Source organism: Phoca vitulina, unplaced genomic scaffold (genome assembly GCF_004348235.1).
Source record: "Phoca vitulina isolate PV1807 unplaced genomic scaffold, GSC_HSeal_1.0 scaffold41, whole genome shotgun sequence".
Lineage (NCBI taxonomy): Eukaryota > Metazoa > Chordata > Mammalia > Carnivora > Phocidae > Phoca > Phoca vitulina.
Genome location: NW_022589744.1, coordinates 15,578,313 through 15,597,713, shown reverse-complemented (window position 1 = coordinate 15,597,713; position 19,401 = coordinate 15,578,313). Strand labels below are relative to the sequence as shown.

The window sequence follows — 19,401 nt, the reverse complement described above, 5'->3', positions numbered from 1 at the left end:
CCCCGGCCCGGCACCTGCGCCCGCCCCGGGCCCGCGGCTGCGGCTGCGGCTGCGGCGGTGGGTGCTCGGCGGCCGGCGGGCAGGGCGCGCTCCGCACCTGCGGCGGCCGCTCGGGCGATGGCGCGGCGCGGGCCGGGGCCCCGGGCGTCCTGAGCGCAGCGTCAGCCCCGGGGATGCCCGCCGCGCTGCTGGCCCTGGCCATGTCGTCGTCCTTCTTCAACCCCAGCTTCGCCTTCAGCTCGCACTTCGACCCCGGTGAGTCCGCTGGCCGCGCCCCTGGGCCAGCCCTCCGCCCGCTGCGGCTGCCCCCAACCTGCCGGGGCTGCGCGCCCCCCCCCCCCCAGTCCCCCCACTGCGGACATGATGCTTCCTGAGCGGCGGTTTCCTCTTTTGCATGGAAATTAACCCTTTCCCCACCCTGAGCAGAGCCTGCAGGAGGAACTGCTGGTGGGAAGGACCCCCAGAGACCCCACTCGGTGGAGGTGGGCAGGCCTTGGTGCTGGCCCGGGCAGGGCTGAAGCCTCTGGCAGGGGGGTGGGCGGCGGAGGCCCAGGCCACTGTCTGTGGATGCCTCCGGCTCAGGTAACTGGGGCAGGAGGGCCTACATTGGCCCCAGGTGTCCAGGGGAGGAAGTGGCCAGGACCAAGGCCCCCTGGGGGGGGGGGTGGGAGTGTTGCCTTTGGGTCCCAGGCCACCATGGCCCCTTGCCTGTCCATGGTCTTAGTGTGGGAAGCCCCTCTCCCTGCTGGGAGCCAGTTCTAGGGAGCCCTGCCTGGCTACCCAGCAGCCTGCACGGGAGGTGGGAGCAGCGGCCGCCCACAGGACAGAGCCCACTGGGCAGAGGCTCGGAGGAGATGGGCCTCAGTGGGTGCCCAGGCCCCCTGGACGGCGGGGGAGGCCCAGGTGGCCCTGTCTAGCTGGCTGCGGGGGACCTGGGGCCCGGCGTCTTACTGTGCCAGACTGGTGGCGCCAGCCGCGTGTTTACCCGGGCCTGCCTGGCCTCCTGGCGGTGGTGGGCAGCTGCGGTGGGCACAGGGGCCGGGGGCGGCCGGAGGCCGGCGTCTGTTACCAGGAGGTGGTAGGCTTTCCTCCCGCGGTCGTGGCGGGCTCCAGCCCTCCTTCTCCAGTGTGGGGGAGAACTCCCTGCCCTGGAGTCAGGGCCCGGGGGCCCGAGTCCCACCCACATGTCATTGGAGCTCTGGCACAGGCTAATCCAGCCAAAACAAAGCCAGGCGCACATGTGACGGGCTCTCCTGGGTCTCCTTGCCTGGAGCAGGGCCCAGTGTGTGTAGCCATGTGCAGGGTCCCCTGGGCACGGCCCCATGTGCAGGCATTTGCTCCTGGGGGAAGGGAGCTGACGTGAGGTCTGTCTGTTGGGTTTAGGGTGTGGGTGTCAATCCCTCAGAAAAGACTTCCCAGGCAACCAACTCCCAGGGCTTGGAGAAGACGCTGTCGCCAGCGGATGGCCCCGAGTCTGGGCAGGCACAGCCCCGGCTGGTCCCGGGGGCTGGAGGGTAGCAGCCCCAGGCCCGGACAACCTTTGGGGCCAGGCATCTGGGCGGCTCTGGGCCAGTGCTCCAGGCAGCCTGCCGGCTGGGGGGTGGGGGTCCAGCCTTGGGATGCCGCCTTGGACCTATTCGCAGGGCTGGGATGTGTGTTTGTGCGTGCGTGTGTGTGTGTGTGCACGCACGCGTGCCGGGACTGACCCTGGGATGGAGGCCCTCCCCCACGCCCGGCCTCTTGCACTCTGTGGAGCCCAGACTTGCCCTCCGTGGGGTTCAGCACCCCCCTCCCTACACTCGGGTGTGTCCTGGGCACCAGACCCTTCCCCCACTTTAGAGAAACAACAGCTTTGCGTGTCTTGCAGCTGCGATCAGTGTAATTATAACGTGTCAGTTTAATGACTTACAGGGAAGAAGTTGTCAGGAGGGCAAGGGGAGGTCCCCTCGGCAGGTCCAGCGAAGGGCAGAGCTGTGTCCCCCCGTGGGAGGAACAGCCCTGGCTGGTGGCGGTGGGTAACGGGCTGGGGTGCAGGGCTCCATGCTGGTCCCCACGTGGGTGTTGGGGAGGGGGAAAGTTGGGGTCCCCTGGCCTCCTGCCAAATGCCCGGCATTCAGAGCCCAGCTCCCACCTGCTGGAGTCTCTCTGACCCTATCTTCTCATCTGTAAAACGGGACAGCAATGCCTACCCCTAGGCCCTCGTGCTGGGCACCTGGGGGAACTTGGCCCTCCGTGAACAAAGATGCTGTTTTAGAGGGGGTGGTGGTAAACACGCAGTAGCTCTGTGGTGTCTCTCCATCCCCCTCCATCTCTCCATCTCTGTGGAGAGAGGTGGTTCTTTTTGAGGGCTGCTTGTGGCGGGGGGTGGGGGGCAGGACCCTGCTGGGGGCCACCAAGCCTGGAGGGCAGGGAAGACCCGTGTTCTTGGCCATCTGGTTGCTCCACGGTCAGGGCTGGACAGAGAGGCTGGGCCCAGGGAGGGGTCCTCACAAAGCCACCAGGCCAGGCCATGGATCCTTCTTGGGATTCCTTGGTGGTCCCTGGGGGGGGGGGCAGTGATGGTGGTGGTTATGTTGAGAAGGGGACTAAGTTTGAGGCTCAAGTGAGGCCCGGGGCTGGGGGTCCCTCACCTAAACCAGTGCCCATCTGGGCCACCACCAGCTCTCAGATACGGGCAGGACTAGGGCGCCATGAGGGGCCAGACCTGAATGCGTGCTCTTGGGGCAATGTGGGCGGGTGCAGGCGGCCACTTCTGGGGTCTGGCTCTTTCCCAACATGTGGGTGGCCGTGCAGGACTTCTTGGTGTCACAGCTGCGTGACCTCAGTGCTGTGTGGCCTTGGGCTGATCACTCAACCTCTCTGAGACTCAGCCTTGCATAAGTGACACCTCACCCTGGGGACACCAAGTGGGCAAGATGTGGGAGCCAAGAACTGAGGGGTGCTGGGGTGCCACATGGTGGGTCGGGAGCTGTTGGGCTGGGCTGCGAGGAGGGGATGGTACGGCCTTGAGGGAGTTGGGGTCACCTCTCCCCCAGCAGTGTGCCAAGGCAGGGGGGGGGCCTGTGAGGCCTTAGGGACCCCAGTAGGTGCCTGGTGAGAGCAGGCCTTGCTCAGGCTGCTGTGGTTTCTGGGCAGGCCTCGGAGTCCCTGACCCCGGGGGGCCTGGAGCTGTCCAAGGGGCTGCCCTCTGGATCTGGCTGCCCCCCGGGGCCCCCGGCAGTGGGTGGTGGACCTGCCCCTCCCTGGCCACATGGCCCCCTCTGTGCTGCCTCAGTTTCCCGACCTGTAAGGTGGGAGTTAGTGCGGTGCTCACCTCTGAGGGTCACGTGAGGGTCACCAGGGTTGGTGGCGGGGTGAGGTTGCAGCTGTGGGGTCGCAGCTGATGGGGTGGTGGGACTGGGAGATCGGGGAAGCTCTCGGCAGACCGGGTGGCCCCTGGCCCTTCCCCCAGCCCCTCTGCTCACGTTGCCCCCTGCCTGGCCCGCCAGGAGCTCACACACGGCTGCTGACTTGTGCCCCACGCCGGCCTGGGCAGGGCACGCCCCGTGGGGAGAGGCCTGGCAAACGCACCCTGGCGACAGTTCTCAACCCCGGTGGCTTCTGCTCACGGCCTGCTGCCGGGGGGCCTGGCTGGAGGCAGACGCTGCCCAGGCCCCCGCAGACCCGCTCAGGCTCGGGGGGCCCAGAGCCGGCCCTTTGGTCAGTGTTGCTTCCTTTCCTTGTGCCCGAGGGGCCGGGGCGCACTGCGTGGTGCGGGCCATCGAGGGGAGGCGTGCCCCTCCGGGCAGGGGGCCGGGGACACCGTGCCTCCGCTTCGGGCACATTCTCCAGGGAGCCGGCCTCTGCCCCTCCCTCAGGGGGCTGCTTCCCCCCACAGGGCCCTGCACCCACACAAGCAGGTACGCGCAGGCTCACACACGCAAGCACATGTGTGAACACACGGATGCACACGTGCCCTCCGGTGAGGAAGTGTGACTCACACCGCACTTGCACACCCACCCACCGTAGACACCTGTAACCGCGCGCCTGCACCGTCCCGCACACGCGCGTGCAACGCCTACCTCTTCGCACAGGTGAGCACACTCGGCGGGCAGCGGGTGCATTTCTGCCGGGGCAGGGCCTGCTGCTTCAGACATGGGGTCACCTCGGGAGCGGAGGGCGTCTTGGGCGAGTTCGCCCCAAGGGTGGCCTCCTGACCTGCTGGCCGCCCGGCTCCCCTGCTGTGGGAGCCTCTTACTCCCTCCATCAGGCAGAGCCTGGACTTGGGGCTGGCCTGGGCCCTGGGCCCCCCGAGGCCAGCCCACATCCCCGGCCTTAGGTGACCTTGAACCAGGCACGTGGGTGCCCCTGGCTTTTGTGTGTGGACTTCCCCACCACCTCGTCCATGGGGGTCCCACCTGCGAGGCCCACTCAGCCCCCACCAGGGCCCATTGCGCCCATGGCCCTGACCTCCTGGGTGAACCCCCAGCCCCATTCTGCTGTTGACTTCTGCTGGCCTGGGTGGGGGGCACTAGGGCTTCCTGGTGGGGGTCCTGGCTGAGGGGAGAGCCAGATCCTGCCTCCCCCCTTGGGCCCCAGCCCCCACCACTGCTCTCATTTCAGTCCTGTGGACAGAGCTGTCTGTCCTCGTGGCTGGTCCTCAAAGGCTAGCTCTGCTTCACCTGGCCACGGAGCTTTTCTCAGAGCGGGCTGAGCCTGGTCCTCCCCCGGCGGTCATTGCCTCGGGGTGCGTGCACCCCTCTTTTATCTGGGAAACTCCTCCATGGACCCCATCTTCCCTCCTCAGTGGGCTCCTGGATATAATAGCATCCCCCCAAATTCCTGCCCACCTGGAGCCTCGGGATGGGACCTTGTTTGGAAATAGTCTGTGGATGTTAGGAGTTAAGATGAGGTCATGTTCAGGGTGGGCCTACGTCCAGTGGCTGAGGTCCTTACGGGAGAAAGTAGTGGGGGTTGGGGGAGCAGGAAACTTCCGGGCGCCTCCAGAAGCGGGGAGAGGCCGGCAGGATCCGGAGGGAGCAGGGCCCTGACGGAGGGCCCCTGGCCGCCAGCGCTGAGAGAACCCGCAGGCCTGTCGTTGCCCCCCCCTCCCCCCACTTGTGAATTGTTCAGGCAGCCCCGGGTCCCTCCCCAGGGAGCCCCCAGCCTGCCTCCCGTCCTCAGCCGGCCTCACCTCTGTACACATGGCGGAGTCTTGGGAAGAAAATGAGGGAACCCAGGTGCGGGCGGCCTTGGGACCCGCGCATCCACGGGGCCCGGCCTGCCTCTCGCATGGGAACGGGCGCCGGCATCACGGCCACCCAAAGCCTCCCCGCCCCCGGCAGAGGAAGCGGCAGAGGAAGCGAGGGCAGGGGAGGCCGGGCCCGAGCCAGTCCCCAGGCGGCCTGTCTGGGCCGTGTCCACGCCAAGCCCCCTGGCTTCCTCTGCCGGGACCCGGGGCCGAGACAGGGTGCCTGGGTGCCCGGAGTGGGGTGGGGGGGTCTCCAGATGGTCACCCTGGGGTTAGGCCAGCAGTCAGAGCCATGTGGGAGCGGCCGCCCAGAGCCGGGTACGTGGGGGTTTCTGGGAGGACGTGGGCCGCTGTCCCCCGCTCTGGCCCCGGGGGGGCGGGGGCTTGTCGTCACGAGGCTGTGGCCCTGGCTCTGGCCCCGGCTCCGGCCCTGGCGGAGGAAGTGGCAGGAGAGGAATGGGCAGGGCTGGTGCAGTGGCTGGTTCTGGGCAGCCTAGGGGTCACTCACCTGTCGCAGGGCGTGTGGGGTGCGGCAGTGGGTCCCGGCGCCTGGAGGGATACGATCCACATTCCAAAGGGGCCCCACAGGTCACCTCTCAGGGCGGGATGCGGCCGGGTCCGGTCTGGCTCACCCCTGGCGAGGGTGTGGTGTGCCCCCTCCTTCCCCACAAGGAGGGGGACGCGCAGCTGCCGCCCACCTGCCGAGGCACATGGCCTCGGGCAGCCCCGACAGCTGGCCTGGGGCTGGCCAGGGAGACAACCTGCCCGTCCGTCCGTGTCAGCCAGGCTGGGAGCAGGGGAGCTGGGCCCCCAGACCCGGCCTCTCCCGACGTCTCCCCGGTGCCAGGCTGGTGTGGGAGACGGGCAGCAGGATGGTGTGAGGACACTGTCCTACATCGAGGAGTCCTCGCTGGGCGTCCAGCTCCGGGGAGGGTCCCGCAGGGCTTCACGCCCTGTTCCCGCCGCACTGAAGTTCTTGATTTTGAACAAGGGGCCCTGGGACTCCGCAGTCAGTGCTGCTCGGGGCCACGGGCCAGCCTCAGGCCCCAGATGGGAGGGTCCAGGGCAGGGGCCACCTGCAGACGGATGCAGTGACTCTGGAATGCCTGGCACCTGCGCTGGCTGCCCGGGGCTCTGGAGCCGCCCGTGGTCCCCGGCAGGCGGCCGGGCTCTGCTCGCGGGGAGACCCGCCGGGGGTACCCTCCAGCCCCGGGAAGAAGGGAATCGACTTCTGTGGGGATGCTGCACCCAGTGCCCCTCCTGCTCTCGTTCAGCCTCACGCCGACGGCGCTGGTGGGGCTGGTGGGGCTGCGTGTCGCATGCCTCGCTCCCTCGCGGACGGTACTTCCCCGGGGACAGAGCGCCGTGCGTTCGTCGGCCCCGCTGTGGCCAGTCGTCGCCTTCCGCCCCCCACTCCTCTTTGACCGTTTCGTTCGATACGATCCACATTCCAAAGGACTCAGCCCTTCGCGGCGTGTACTTCAGCGGGTTTGTCGTGCTTGTGCGGCTGTCACCACCAATTTTAGAACACTTGTGTCCCCGGGGACAAACCCATGCGCCCTGCCAGTCCCGCTCCATTCCCTGCCCCCCGGCCCACGCAGGCATGGAGGGGTCGCCCCACGAGGACATGTCACAGCAGCAAACCGTGCCGCGCGGGTCTTCGTTGTCTCCCCGGGTTCGCGTGTCGGGGCTCGCTCCCCGCGCTCGGTGTCCGCCTCCCACCGTGGCCGATCCAGGGCGCGGCCGCCCGACTGCCTGGCGCCTGCCCGGCCCCCCCCCGCCGTGGAGATCTCTTCCGTGAATGCCCCTCTGAGCCTCTCCCTTATCACCTTGGGGGGTATCTGTGTGTTCTGGGACCAAGCCCTCGGGCAGGTATGGGTGTCGTGGCCACAGAGTGCCGGTGTGGGTGGCGCGTCTGAGTCCGAGCTCCGTGGCGCCACGCTGGTGGCTGGCCGGGCCACCGTGGGAGACGGCACGGCAGGAGCCGGCCAACGCAACGCGCCGAGCCCTTCCCCCCCTCCCTTCCTCGTTTCCAGCATTTGGGACATCTTGTTTGTTCTGGGAAGAAGCCTGAAGAAGCCCCCTCCCACCCCCCCGAGAGGCAGCTTCTGCCCCGACCTCCGGGTTGGCGCTTGGGTCCTCAAGGCCACTTAGCCTTGGAGGCGGCTGTCCCGGCCCCTTGGTGGGGCCTGCTCTGGGCAGGCAGAGCTTGGCTCCTTTTGCCAGGCCCACGGGCACATTCCTGCCTGAGGCTGAGGCCACCCCTGGCCTGGGCAATGCTCCTGCCACCCCCCTTCCCCAGCCGGCCTCATCCCAACTCTGCCCTGCGTGGGGTCCAGGCAGAAACTTGGCGCCAAGGATGGAGGAAATCGGTGGCTGGGGCGAGTCTGAGCCTGGTCGCCCCTTGGCCTCTACCAAGCTGCTGTCCCCCAGGGCCCCCCGCCCTGGCCAAGCTCAAGAGAGGGACTCATTATCCAGCTCGGGTCCCTCGGGGTGACCTGGTGTCCAGCATGTGCCAGGGCAAGTCTCCAGGTGAACAAAATGGTCAGGACTGTCACCCACAGGCCCCCAGGGGGAGTGGGGCCCCCAGGCAGGCATGTCTTGCGAGGATAGGTGGACGAGGCTGGGGGCCGAGTGGGGGGGGCCCTTGTGCCAGTCAGGGGGGAATGTGAAGCAGCACCCGCGTTCCCCGTGCCCACCCCGAGCCCCCCCGAGCCCCCACGCCAGGACCAGCCACGGGGGGGCGGTCCCCATGCGCGGGGGGGGCCTCTGGTGCCGCTGCTGGTGGCCAGGCCTGGGCTTTCTCATGTGTCACTGGGCGGTGTGGAGATTGCGGAACTTCCTTCCGTCCCTGTGTTTGTGACGAGCTGGCCCGATGCGGGCCGGGGCCAGGGCGGCTGCTCTGCTGGCCCTGTGGTGGGTCCTGGGCGGGATCCCGACGGAGCCCCTGGGGCTGGCGCACCCCCAGACGGCCAGTGCGTGCTGCCGAGAGCGTGCGTGCGTGTCTGGGTGTGCAAGTGTGTGTGCACGTCCCTGTGAGCGTGTCCGTGCCCACGCAGGTGGTTGAGTGTGAGGACGTAGAAATGTGTGGTGGGTGCGCATGGGTGAGAGCGTGTGGACACGTGTGAACGTGTGCGTGTGAGCAAACATACGTGCGTTTGTGCGTCAGTGTGCGTGTGTGCATACGTGGTGCGCCCCCTCCCGCGTTCTCCGGAAGGAAGGCCCCAGGCGCCCTTGGTGCCCTCCTGCCCCTGGGGAGTTAGAGCCCGAGGGTCCCCCTCGTGGGCTCTGGGGAGGTTTCGGGTCCTGACCCACACTGACAGCGGGCAGGGGGGCTGACACCGGGCGCGCCAACTGCCCGGCTGCGCTGGCCTGTGGTCCGGGCTCCGGGAAGGAGCCCTCCAGGTGAGCGGCCGCCGTGACCCCGCGTGGCCCACGGCCGCAGCCGCGCCAGCAGGCCCTGTGCACCCGGCGGGGCGGCCCGGCCGGGCCTCTGAGCTGCGTGTTCGCGGCAGGGGGCTGGCGGGCTCGGGCTCCCGCCCTACTGGCCCTCGGCGCCCTGGGACCCCCGCGTGCCCTCTCTTGGAGGAGGCCGTGTCTCCGCCTCTCATCCCAGCCCCCTGTCTTTCCGATCACCCGCTCCCCATCAACCGCGGGGTCTCTCAGCGCCGGCCTCGGGCCCGCACACCTCCGGCCCCTCCGGCCCCTCCGTCCTGCAGCCGGCGGCGCCCTGGTCTGTCTGGCACGTGAGGAGACCGGGCCTCGGGGCTGAGGAGGAGCGGAAGGTTCTGGGGTGGGGGCACTGGGGCACAGTCTCCCCACGCAGACGCCCCGTGGGCCTCTCTGCCCTGCTGGGGGTGGCGCCTGGGCAGCTGCGGAGGTGGGGTCCCGCTGCGCCCCGGCCCAGAGTCGGGTTCGGAGGTGGGGAGGGTGGGCCTCGGTTTCCCCACCTGGCTGTGGTCAGATGAGCCTGGCGGCTGTCCGCGACGGTTCTGGATGCAGCGCCAGCTCTTGGGGGGTGGGATGAGTCCTGCAGGTGTGGCTCTCACCATGGGAGGCCGGGGGGGGGGGGGGGGGGCGTGCCGGGGCCTGGGGGCCCGGAGGCCGGTGTGTCTGAGCCCACGAGTGTGGGCACGTGTGCTCCGGCCACCGCTCCCACCCCCGCACCGGGAGCCTCCCTTGCAGACAAGTTAGGGCTCCATTTCAGTCCCTGGTCTGTCCTTTCATTTGTCAGGCTGGCCTCTGAGGTTTGGGGGAAGGGAGGAGGCGGAGGGGCCTGGGTCCCGCGAGCGCGGCGCCCGGCCACACAAGTGCGGAGACCCGGTGGAGGGTCGCGGAGTCCTGCTCGGGACTCCCTTCCTCTTGGAAGCAACTTCCAGGTCTGGGCCCACAGACAAACCTTTGTGGAGAGCCTCTGCCCCCCAGGGCCCCCAGCCCCAGCTCTGCCCACAGCATGGCCTCCCTCCTGTTTGCCCCCAGCCCCGCCCTGGGAACCCCAGAATCCTGCCGAGTCCTGCTGCTTATTCCCCCCAGGGGCTGGGAGGTGAGTGTGTCAGAGGCACACGGACTGCCACCCTGAGTGCCGTTTGCGGGCCTCATCCTGTTAACTCAGCAGAACGCCTTCCCGGCTGAGGTTCCTTCCTGTGCAGGACCCCGTTTGCGTCACCAGGCGGGCATGGGGGCAGGCAGACTGGTGCCAGGGTGTCCTCAGATGCCTGGCCGAGGCCCCACCCCAGGCCCGCGGCTGACCCTGGAGCCTGAGCCCCGTGGGCCGGGAGGCTGGGGTGCCTCCTAGAAGGAGCCCAGGGCTCACCAACCGGGCCGTGCTGAGGGCCCCCACCGGAGGAGTGAGCTCCCCATGGTGTGAGCAGCTGGGGTGTCTGGCCCTGATGGACAGGACTCTCTGTTTTGGATGTGGCCCCTGTCCCAGGGGGGTTTGGGCAGCTCCCTGAGGGGACGGGGTGGGACGGGAGGCTGTGGGCACCTGGTGGCAGAGGAGTGAGCCGGCCGTGGGTGGGGGGCGTTGGGAGCCCTGGGGGTCGGGCAGGCCTGGCCCGCCCCTGACCCGACCTCCACCTTGTCCGAGTGCTCACTTCACGCCTTCTTAAGTGGAAGCGAAAAGCGCAGAACATAAAGTGAACCATGTCAGAGTGGACAATGGGGCATTCAGTGCGTTCCCAGTTCCAGAACATTCTCCTCACCCCGTAAAGACCCAGTGTGCTGTGCACAGCCCTCCCCACCCCCAGCCCCGGGCAGCCGTGCACTGCCCGGCTCCGGACACTCCACACCAGTGTGGCCGCACGGCGTGGCCCAGAGCGGCCGCCACTTTCCCGCGGCGTCACTCGCGGAGGATGAAGCTTCCCGCTGTCCACGTCCTTGCCACACTTACTTCCCATCACAAAAATCGTGGCCATCTTAGTGGGTCAGATTGCTTGCTTCTTGTTCAGGGCGGCTGCCGGGTGGACAGCAGGGTGTGGTCCCTCCGGGGGACCCTAGGGAACCAAGGCCCTTGGTGTTGAGCCTGGAGGGGTTGACCGGTCCTGCCCTCGCTCCGTCAGAGCGGTTCCTGAGTGTTGTGGTCTCAGGTCCCCCCGGGATGTCCCTTCAGGCTGAAGGGATGGTGAGGGGAATGGCCAGGCTGTGGACAAGCGGGGGTCCATGTGGAGGGCTCAGAGGGGGCGTTGAGGGGTGGTGCTTTTGAAGATGGCTCTGGTCCTGGGTGAGGAAGGGCCTGGCAGCTCCAGACCCCCGAAGTTTGGGCAGGGTCCTGGCTGTGCTGTTGGCAGTCAGTGTCTTGGGCAGGGCTGGATGTGGGGAGAGGGAAGAGGAGTTTGGGGGGAGTTGGGGTGTCTGGTTTGGGGAGTGGCTGGGCACGGGTCCAGGGAGCAGGTTTGTGATGCCCAGGTACACCGGAGGGAAGGGCCAGGCCCGGGTGGCTATGGGGGTCTGGAGCCCGGGAGGAAGTGCTGGGACCACGATGGGTCAGGAAGGGGGTGGAGGCCCAGCCTGGGCCCACTTGGGGGTGGGGAGGAGGGTCCAGGTCAGCACAGCGAGGTGGGCGCTGAGAGGGGGATCTGCCCCAGGACCTAGAATGCGCCCAGCCCACTGTCCTTTCGGCGCTCTGGAGACGGGGCCAGAATTCAAGTCCCTGGAGGTGGTTGGAGCCAGGATCGCTGCCCCTTCTCCTGCCTGGTCAAGGCCACCTCCACCTTCCATCTGTGTCCCCATCGCATCCCTGGGGAGACCTCACCGACCTCCGGCTAGGTGACTCCCCGGGGTGGGGTTTGAGTGGGGGTGGGGGGTGCACCCCAAGACTCACTGATGCCAGGGCTTTATTCTGCATGTGCTGGGGCCGTGGGGGTCTTAAAAATGGAATGATGGGATTGAGTGTGAACGATAATTACGTAAAATTATACACGTTTGATTCTAGATGGACTGCATGCCTATGGTAGGAGATACAAACTGCAGACGACTAGAAAGAATTCTGCCGTCCAAACAAGCACTCTTCGTAATTTGAGATCTTTTCTTCCAGGTGGTTTTTTGTTTGTTTGTTTAACTAGTTGTGACCCGGATTTATAAAGGGTTCTGCATCCTGCCTCTTGGTTTGCAACTTTATCGAGGTAGAACTGAAACAGAGTAAACTGTGCATGGTCTTTTTTTTTTTTTTTTTAAGAAAGAGAACAAGTCTGTGAGAGAGTTTGAGTGCAGTGGGGGGAGGGGCAGAGGGAGAGAGAATCTCAAGCAGACTCTGTGCTGAGTGTGGAACCCGACGTGGGGCTCGATCTCATGACCTGAGCCGAAATCAGGAGTCGGACGCTCAAGCAACTGCGCCACTCAGGTGCTCCTAAACTGTGCATGTTTGAAGTATGCCCTTTGAGAGACCTCATGCCTGTGTTTGGGGGACCCCCGAGCCTGTGGCCCAACAGTCACGTAACCGACGCCTCACGCCCAAATGTGTCCTCAAGGCCTTGCTGCTTCTAACTTAGGGTTAGAAGCGTGACGTTGAGCTTTCCTGGTTTAAAACTTCTTCAATTCTCTTTTTATGGTTTCCTTTGCAGATATACCAGTGTTTTTTGTAATCCTTCCTTTTTTGGGGGACCGTTTGTGCTGTTTTTTGTTATAAACGTCACCGCAACGACCATCTGTGGGAGACATGCTTCCGTCTGCACTGGTAACGCACTCGTTCCCGGGTTTGCTTTTGTTCTGGGTTTGTGCGTCCTCCGGTCAGTCTCTTGGTGTAAATTCCCAGACGAGGAATCACTCGGCCAACGGGAGGGCTGACCCCAAGGGGCAGCTCTGTGGACAGCTCTCCCGCTTTCCCGTTGCTGCTGGGATGCGTGCACAGGGGACCTGGCGGCGGGGTCTGGAGCGCGGGCTGCGGCCGGGGACGCCCTCCCTCTGGAAGCCGACGAGGCGTTTTGGGTCACGCTCCTTTGATTATGGACGAGGCTGAACCTCTTCTTGTGGGCTTTGCTTAGTTGGCTTGTTTATGGTGGTGGGGGGGGGTGTCTTAAGGTGCTTTTCTTATTTTTTGCTGATTGTGGGCCCTCTGTAGTCAGGACACCAGTCTTTTGATGTCTGTTCTGTAAATCCTTTTTCTTGGTGTGCTATTTGCCTTTCATCTGGGGCTTGTGTGGAACACACGTTTTTATGGAGCCAAACCCATCGATATTTTGTGATTCCCTCCATTGCTTTGAGCGTAAACATTCTTCTCCAGGAACCTGCTGTCTACCTGTTCTCCTCCGTGCTGCTATAATTTGACTTCACCATCCGTCTGAGGTTACCCGGTATGTGGTGGAGCTGCTGACCCCTGCATGGCCCCTCACTCCCGCCCGGCCAGCCTGGCTCTCGGCGGCTCATTCAGCCCCTGGCGTCCCGCGTCTTCCTGGTGACACCGAGTCACTTTTAATGATCGCAAATTTCTCATGTGTGATCAGCTCCAGGCCAGGGCTCGCCCTCTGCTCAGTTTGGCTTCCTTCACCTGAGTAGAGCTTCATCCCCATAGGGTCACAGGACAGGTGCTTGGAGAGGGAGCGGGGAGGGGATGATCCCGTCATGTGACAGCCCCGCCCGGACACGGCTTACCTGATGGCAGACACAAGTTACATTTTCCTTTTACGGGAGGCCCAGCCGGGCACCTGGTTCTGTTCTGAACTGTGCCCCCCACCCTTCTCCCACCCAGCTCCCCGGAGACGATCCGTCCCCTTCGCAACCTGGAAGGGAGAGCTCGGTACACAGCAGGTGCCCAATAAGTGTGAGGTGCTGTACCTAAACGTGGCCGTGCGGCTTCACAGAGTGCTGCACCTCCTTCGGAAATGACCGGCCGGCTGCAGCGCTCGGGCCACCTGGCCGGGGAGGAGGCGTCCCATTCTGGCGTGGACAGCGGCTGCCGGGCCTGCGCCGTCCCCGTCACAGTCCGCGTGGGGGATACAAGCAAGACAGGGTCCCCTGCTGGAAATCGTCCCCACGCAAGCACAGCCGCGGGGGCGGGACCTGGGACGGAGGGCGGCTGGGAACGCTGGGTGGTTCTGGGTGGTTCTGCTGGGCCGAGTGAGGACCCGGTTCGCGGTGGGGGGACGCTGGGGAGCGCTGGTGGGGAGGCAGCTCCCCACCCGAAGCCTGCAGCGCGCTCCTTAGCTTTTGCTGTTACTTCTCACGCGTGTTTAATTTCACGAACGTGTTGGCGTTTACAACTTGTGTTTTCGCACAAAGGAGCTGCACTCTGGTCCCTTCTGTGTGGATTCCCCTGATTCCAGGAGAAGCCTAATAACAATGGAAAAGGACCCTTCTTATGCCTGAAGTGTGACCCGCCGGCCTGCGAGGCTCTGGGGTGGCAGGGCTGAGCTCTAGTTGCTGCTTCCAGGAAGCCCCCGTGGGGTTTTCCTCCAGAACCCCCCGGCCCAGCCCCCTGCCTCCTATAGCTGCCCCCTGGGCTACAGTGGGTTTGGGCCCACTTAAAGGGGTTTGGGCCCAGGGTGCCTGAGGCTGAGACTGGAGGCCAAGGACAGAGGCTGAGGCTGGAGGCCAAGGGCAGAGGCTGAGGGTGGAGGCCAAGGGCAGAGGCTGAGGCTGGAGGCCAAGGACAGAGGCTGAGGCTGGAGGCCAAGAGAAGAGGCTGAGGGTGGAGGCTGAGGCTGGAGGCCAAGGGCAGAGGCTGAGGCTGGAGGCCAAGGGCAGAGGCTGAGGGTGGAGGCTGAGGCTGGAGGCCAAGGACAGAGGCTGAGGCTGGAGGCCAAGAGAAGAGGCTGAGGGTGGAGGCTGAGGCTGGAGGACAAGGGCAGAGGCTGAGGCTGGAGGCCAAGGGCAGAGGCTGAGGCTGGAGGCCGAGGGCAGAGGCTGAGGCTGGAGGCCGAGGGCAGAGGCTGAGGCTGGAGGCCAAGGACAGAGGCTGAGGCTGGAGGCCAAGAGAAGAGGCTGAGGGTGGAGGCTGAGGCTGGAGGCCAAGGGCAGAGGCTGAGGCTGGAGGCCAAGGGCAGAGGCTGAGGGTGGAGGCTGAGGCTGGAGGCCAAGGACAGAGGCTGAGGCTGGAGGCCAAGAGAAGAGGCTGAGGGTGGAGGCCGAGGGCAGAGGCTGAGGCTGGAGGCCGAGGGCAGAGGCTGAGGCTGGAGGCCAAGGGCAGAGGCCGAGAGTGGAGGCTGAGGCTGGAGGCTGAGGCTGGGCCTCCTGAGGTCGTCCTGTCCAGCAGCAGTCTGTGTAGCCCCGAGGGCTAGGCGGTGTTGGACCATGGTGCCTGCTGCCGTCCTCGAGGGCCCAGTGGGCCAGAAGACCGGCCCCAGGCTCCAGGACCTGCCAGGGGAGGGGGTGCAGGAGCCTGGGTGCAGTGGGGGCAGTGGGAGGGGCGTGTGCTGCACCCCGATGGATCCCTGTGGCAGGGCTGCATCCCTGAGCACTGGCTGCTTGCTGGGGTGCGGGGAGCTGGGGCTCTTCGGCGCTGGGCGGACTCGCAGTGGGCTGCCGCCTGTGGGCTGTGTGCTGTGCGGTGTGGGAGCCCAGTGAGGGACCTCCACACACCCACACCCCAAGTGGCCTTCAGAGGCCCTGTGAGGGTATCTGCCTTGGGCCCCTCTGGGCACGGGGACATGGCCTGTGGCTGCCCTCCACGCGGGTCTCCCCCTGGGGCAGGCTGAGCTGGTTTCCCTTGCCACGGTGACCCTGCCCTCCTTGCCCTCCAGCCCTGCCCGGCCCCAACTACCTGGGCCCCTCTTCCCTGTGTGTGGGTGTAGGGAACGGGCTTGGAGACCTGAGCAGGAGTCTAGGTTGTGCTTGCCATCTTTCTAGGCCCTCGGGCTCACACTGCCTCCAGGCAGCCCTCCCAGATAGCTTAGCTTGCAGCCCTGGCTTCCTGTGGGTGCAGAAGGCACGGGAGCAGAAGCGCATCAGTCAGGGGTCAGCTGTGCCACCTTAGGCAGGCTCCTCGCTCTCGCTGAGCCTTCATTTCCTCCTGTCCAGCGGGGACAGGCCTGGGGGGTCACCTCAGTGGCCAGTGAGGACCCCATGAGGTCTCGCTGAGACCAGGTCTGACCTGAACTGATGGGCCTGGCATGGCAGGTGCGCTGGGTTGGGTGGCGGGGTCTTGAGGGGTCAGCTATGGGGGTGCTTGGTGGGAAGGCAGAAAACCTCCAGGGGCCACACGGAGGATGGACAGACAGAGGTCTCTGGGGCAGGGCGTGCACTTCAGCCAGCGTGACAGGACAGGAGGGGCAGGCCTGCCTCTGTCTGCACCTGGGCTGTCTGGTGAGCAGCAGACGAGCTGGGCTCCCCGAAGCCCTGGCTCAGCTGGGGGGTGGGGGCGGCCCAGAGCCCTAATTCGGGGGCCATCCTTACGTGTCGGGGGAGCCTGTCATCTGGTGAGGGTCAGCCGTGCGGGGGCTCTTGTGGACCTGGTGCTGCAGGAGGGGGGGTCCCCGCTGTTCCCAGGACAGAAACAGCATCAGGGGGGCCCTTGGTGGTCACTTCAGCAGGAGGGTAACTTGGACGTGCCAGGCTGCATGCAGGAACTCTGTGCCCAGCCAGTGTGGTGCCCCCTTCTTGGGGACAGTGGGATCCCCGTGGCCTCAGGGACCAGACAACCCTCCTGTCTCAGGGCGCTGACCCCTGGTCGCACAGAGCCTGGCATGCGGCCAGCCCCGACATCTCCCCCACTCAGCGGGGCCCAGTCTCCCTCCTGGCCCCTTGGGGTTCTTGCAGGGTTTACCGCGCTCAGAGCTTTGGCAAGGTGACCGCCCCTGGGGAGGTGGGGTGACCAGAGTCTGGAAGAGACGTGGAGGGCAATTTCCCATGGCCCCGAGACCCTGACCTCATGGAGGGGTGTCCGTGAGCCCCAGAATTGGGACCTGGGGAGGCTCCGCCGCTTTGCCAACCCCGTATCCTCTGAGTGAGGCCAGAGCGGCGCCCAGTGGCCATTCTGGGAACTGCAGGCTAGGGCTGCGGGGGCGGCTCCGCAGGTCCACCTGCTCTGAGCCTGGGGACCCGGCCGTGGGTGGCAGGTGTGGCGGGTCTCAGAGCAAGGGGTCAGGGTGCTGAGGTTCAGGCCTCTGTGAGTCGGGGTGGGCTGGGAGTCAGGGGTTCGGCTGGCCCCTGGGTGCAGCTGCTGGGACGGGGTGAGCATGGGGGAGCAGGTCCGTGGAGGCTGCCCTGTAACCCCCTCTTCCTTGGCAGACGGCGCCCCCCTCAGCGAGCTCTCCTGGTCGTCCTCCCTGGCTGTGGTGGCCGTGTCCTTCTCCGGGCTCTTCACTGTCATCGCCCTCATGTTGGCCTGTCTGTGTTGTAAGAAGGGTGGCATCGGGTTCAAGGTGAGGGCTGGGGGGTCCGAGGGGGATGTGGACGGGATCCCAAGAGTCGGGCCCTCTTGTGCCCACTCAGTGCTGAGCTTCCCCCCTCCTGGAGTCACCTGCAGACCATATAGACCTGGGACCCCACAGCCTCTCCCCTGGGGGCTACTGCGAGCAGGAGGGGCTTGGAGGCTTTCAGGGACCCCCACCCACTATCTCCCCCATTTTGGGTCCCCTCTGTGTGGGCGTGGCCTCTGAGTGCTGTGCACAGTTTCACTCCGGGACAGTGAGGATGGGCCTTCTTGCAGGGGGCCCCAGGGGTTCCTGAGCCAGTGTGGGAGGGGGCTCGCTTCCCCGGAGGCCCCTGACTTCCTGGTGGAAGAAGTGCCCCCAATTACTCGAACCAGCAGCCGCCCAGACATGCTGCCCCCGCACAAAAAACCACCTTGCCTGCTGGAGTCACCTTCCTTTGGGGGTCTTTTACCCCACAGGGAGGGGGCTGTGTGCCGGTTCTAGAAACTTCCGGGGTGACGGAGCTTCGGCTAAATGCACTGTCTTCACTAAGTCTGCCCCCGCCCCGGATTCCATTCCCAAGGGGCCTGGGCTGGATTCTTGGGCTGAGGCCCTTCCTGAGGATGGTGGCTGAGGGGCATCCCTGGGGGGCTGCCCCCCAATGTCCAGTTGCAGCTCTGAGAGGGGAGGACCAGGCGGAGAAGTTGGCGGCTGAGAACCCCGACCAGAGACAACATCCACTGCCCCCCCCGCCCACATGGGCTGAGTTCTTGCCGACTTAGCAAACAGTGCGCTGGCCTGTGGTCATTCCATGCCCGTCCCCCCGCCCCGCCCCGCCACAGCTGGAGGGCAGATTCCTGGGCCTGGTGAATTTAGGAGGGGCGGGCCGTCCTGTGGCCCCCATCAACGTCCATACTAAGTGGCCCACGCCCCAGCCGTGTCACTCCCAGTTTAGAGAAACAGCCCCTCTGCTCCGGAGCGCCGTGTCACAGAGGGGGCCTGCAGAGGCTGCCCTCCCAGATCCTCAGTGGCTCCATGGCAGGGCTGTGGCCCTGGGGACTGCGGGGTCTGTGCTCCTGCCCACGTTCCCTGCGCCCTGCCCTGGGGAAGCTGTCTTCCTGACCTGCAGGCACACTGCGGCGCGCCCGGCAGGATCCTGGGGCCAGAGCTGCGAGGTCATGGGGGCTGGGCGTGGGGGACCTGGTATAGGTCAGCCCCTCCTCAGGGCGCTGCGAGAACAAGGCCCCAAACAAAGGCCAGCCTCGGCCCCTCCTACACGTGCCCTCCTCACCTCCTGGAGAACATGGTGCCCAGAACATTCCAGCCCCAGCGCCGCCTGGGTGGGCGGGCCTGCCTGCCCCAGGGGCTCGGCCTGGTCTCTGGGGGCCCAGGGCTGGGCACCCCCGTGGAGCTTGCTGGGTGAAGGGTCCGGGCGGCGATGCTCACGCTGTCCTACTTGATCGCCCGCTCTGCTGGCACGATCCGGCGGGCTGCCGGGCGGCCCCGTCAGGTATGGGCCGGGGCCAGGGCCGGGGCTGATGGGAGCGGCTGGAGCTGCAGCTGCTGCGGGTACCCCAGGGCCCCAAGGGTGGGCTCCGGGCCCCGGTGCGGGGAGGCATCGCAGGCAGTGGTCCCCTTCCCCCTCTCTGGGTAGGGACCAGGACCGGCCCACAGATGCCAGCAGAGGGCTTCTGGGAGGAAGGAGCATCCCCGGGGCACGCAGGGCCAAGGGACAAACCTAAGCCCCCTGGCTCCCGGTCCACCCATCTGTCCACATGAGGGGGAGGGCTCTGGGCCTCAGTTTCCCCACCTGGGCAGCGGGCTTGTGGGCTCCAGGGATGGGAGCTGCTCTTGTTTCAGTAGGAGAGGATTTCTGAGACTTTGGCTCTCCTCTGGAGTGTGCTCTGGACCTGGGGGGATGGGTCTTCCCCATAGACAGGTGCACCAGCCGCATTTCAAAATAGCAGTCCGGCCAGGTAGGGCCCAGCCCCAGGCTGCAGGGCCAGGCTCTTAAGGAGCCCTGGGAGCAGACCCTGTCCGGGTCAAGGTCCAGGGCAGCCTGCAGGCAGATGGCTGTGGAGGGCTGTGGGTGCCTGGCCTAGGGGTGGAGACGGGGGAGGGCTCCTTGTTCTGGGCACTCAGGAATGCTCCTTGTCTGGAAGGGGCAGGCTGGGGGGTGGGTGATGGAGCCCCTGTCCCCGCTCCCCAGCCCTGACTCTGAGGTTGGGATCACTGGCTGTTGAGGGGAGGGGTGGCAAAGAGGAGTTGGGGGCAGACAGGATGGGCCTCTTGGTCTCCTGCCTCGGGCCCCACCCCTGCCCATGTGGGCCAGCATTGCCTGCTCTTGGGGGTGCGCTGGGCTGGGCAAGGTGCCCCCGCGCTTGAGGC

The 19,401-nt window shown here is 66.1% G+C and overlaps 2 protein-coding genes across 5 annotated transcripts in view; one reads left to right on the top strand and one right to left on the bottom strand.

Moving 5' to 3' along the window:
• Positions 1-1,118, bottom strand: part of PVALEF (parvalbumin like EF-hand containing) — an 11,854-nt gene extending 10,736 nt beyond the window's left edge. The window contains exon 1 of one of the 2 annotated variants that reach the window (XM_032429475.1): positions 952-1,118. The gene's annotated coding sequence lies outside the window, so the exon portion shown is untranslated. The remainder of the gene's footprint in view (positions 1-951) is intronic. The other variant, XM_032429473.1, reaches the window with a different exon arrangement.
• Positions 112-19,401, top strand: part of AATK (apoptosis associated tyrosine kinase) — a 32,738-nt gene continuing 13,448 nt past the window's right edge. The window contains exons 1-2 of one of the 3 annotated variants that reach the window (XM_032429470.1): positions 112-255; positions 16,889-17,022. In XM_032429470.1, coding sequence (XP_032285361.1) covers positions 174-255; positions 16,889-17,022 — 216 coding nt within the window. In that variant the 5' untranslated portion in view covers positions 112-173. Of the gene's footprint in view, positions 256-12,286; positions 12,402-16,888; positions 17,023-19,401 lie in introns of those variants that run through there. The other 2 variants (XM_032429472.1, XM_032429471.1) reach the window with 2 other exon arrangements.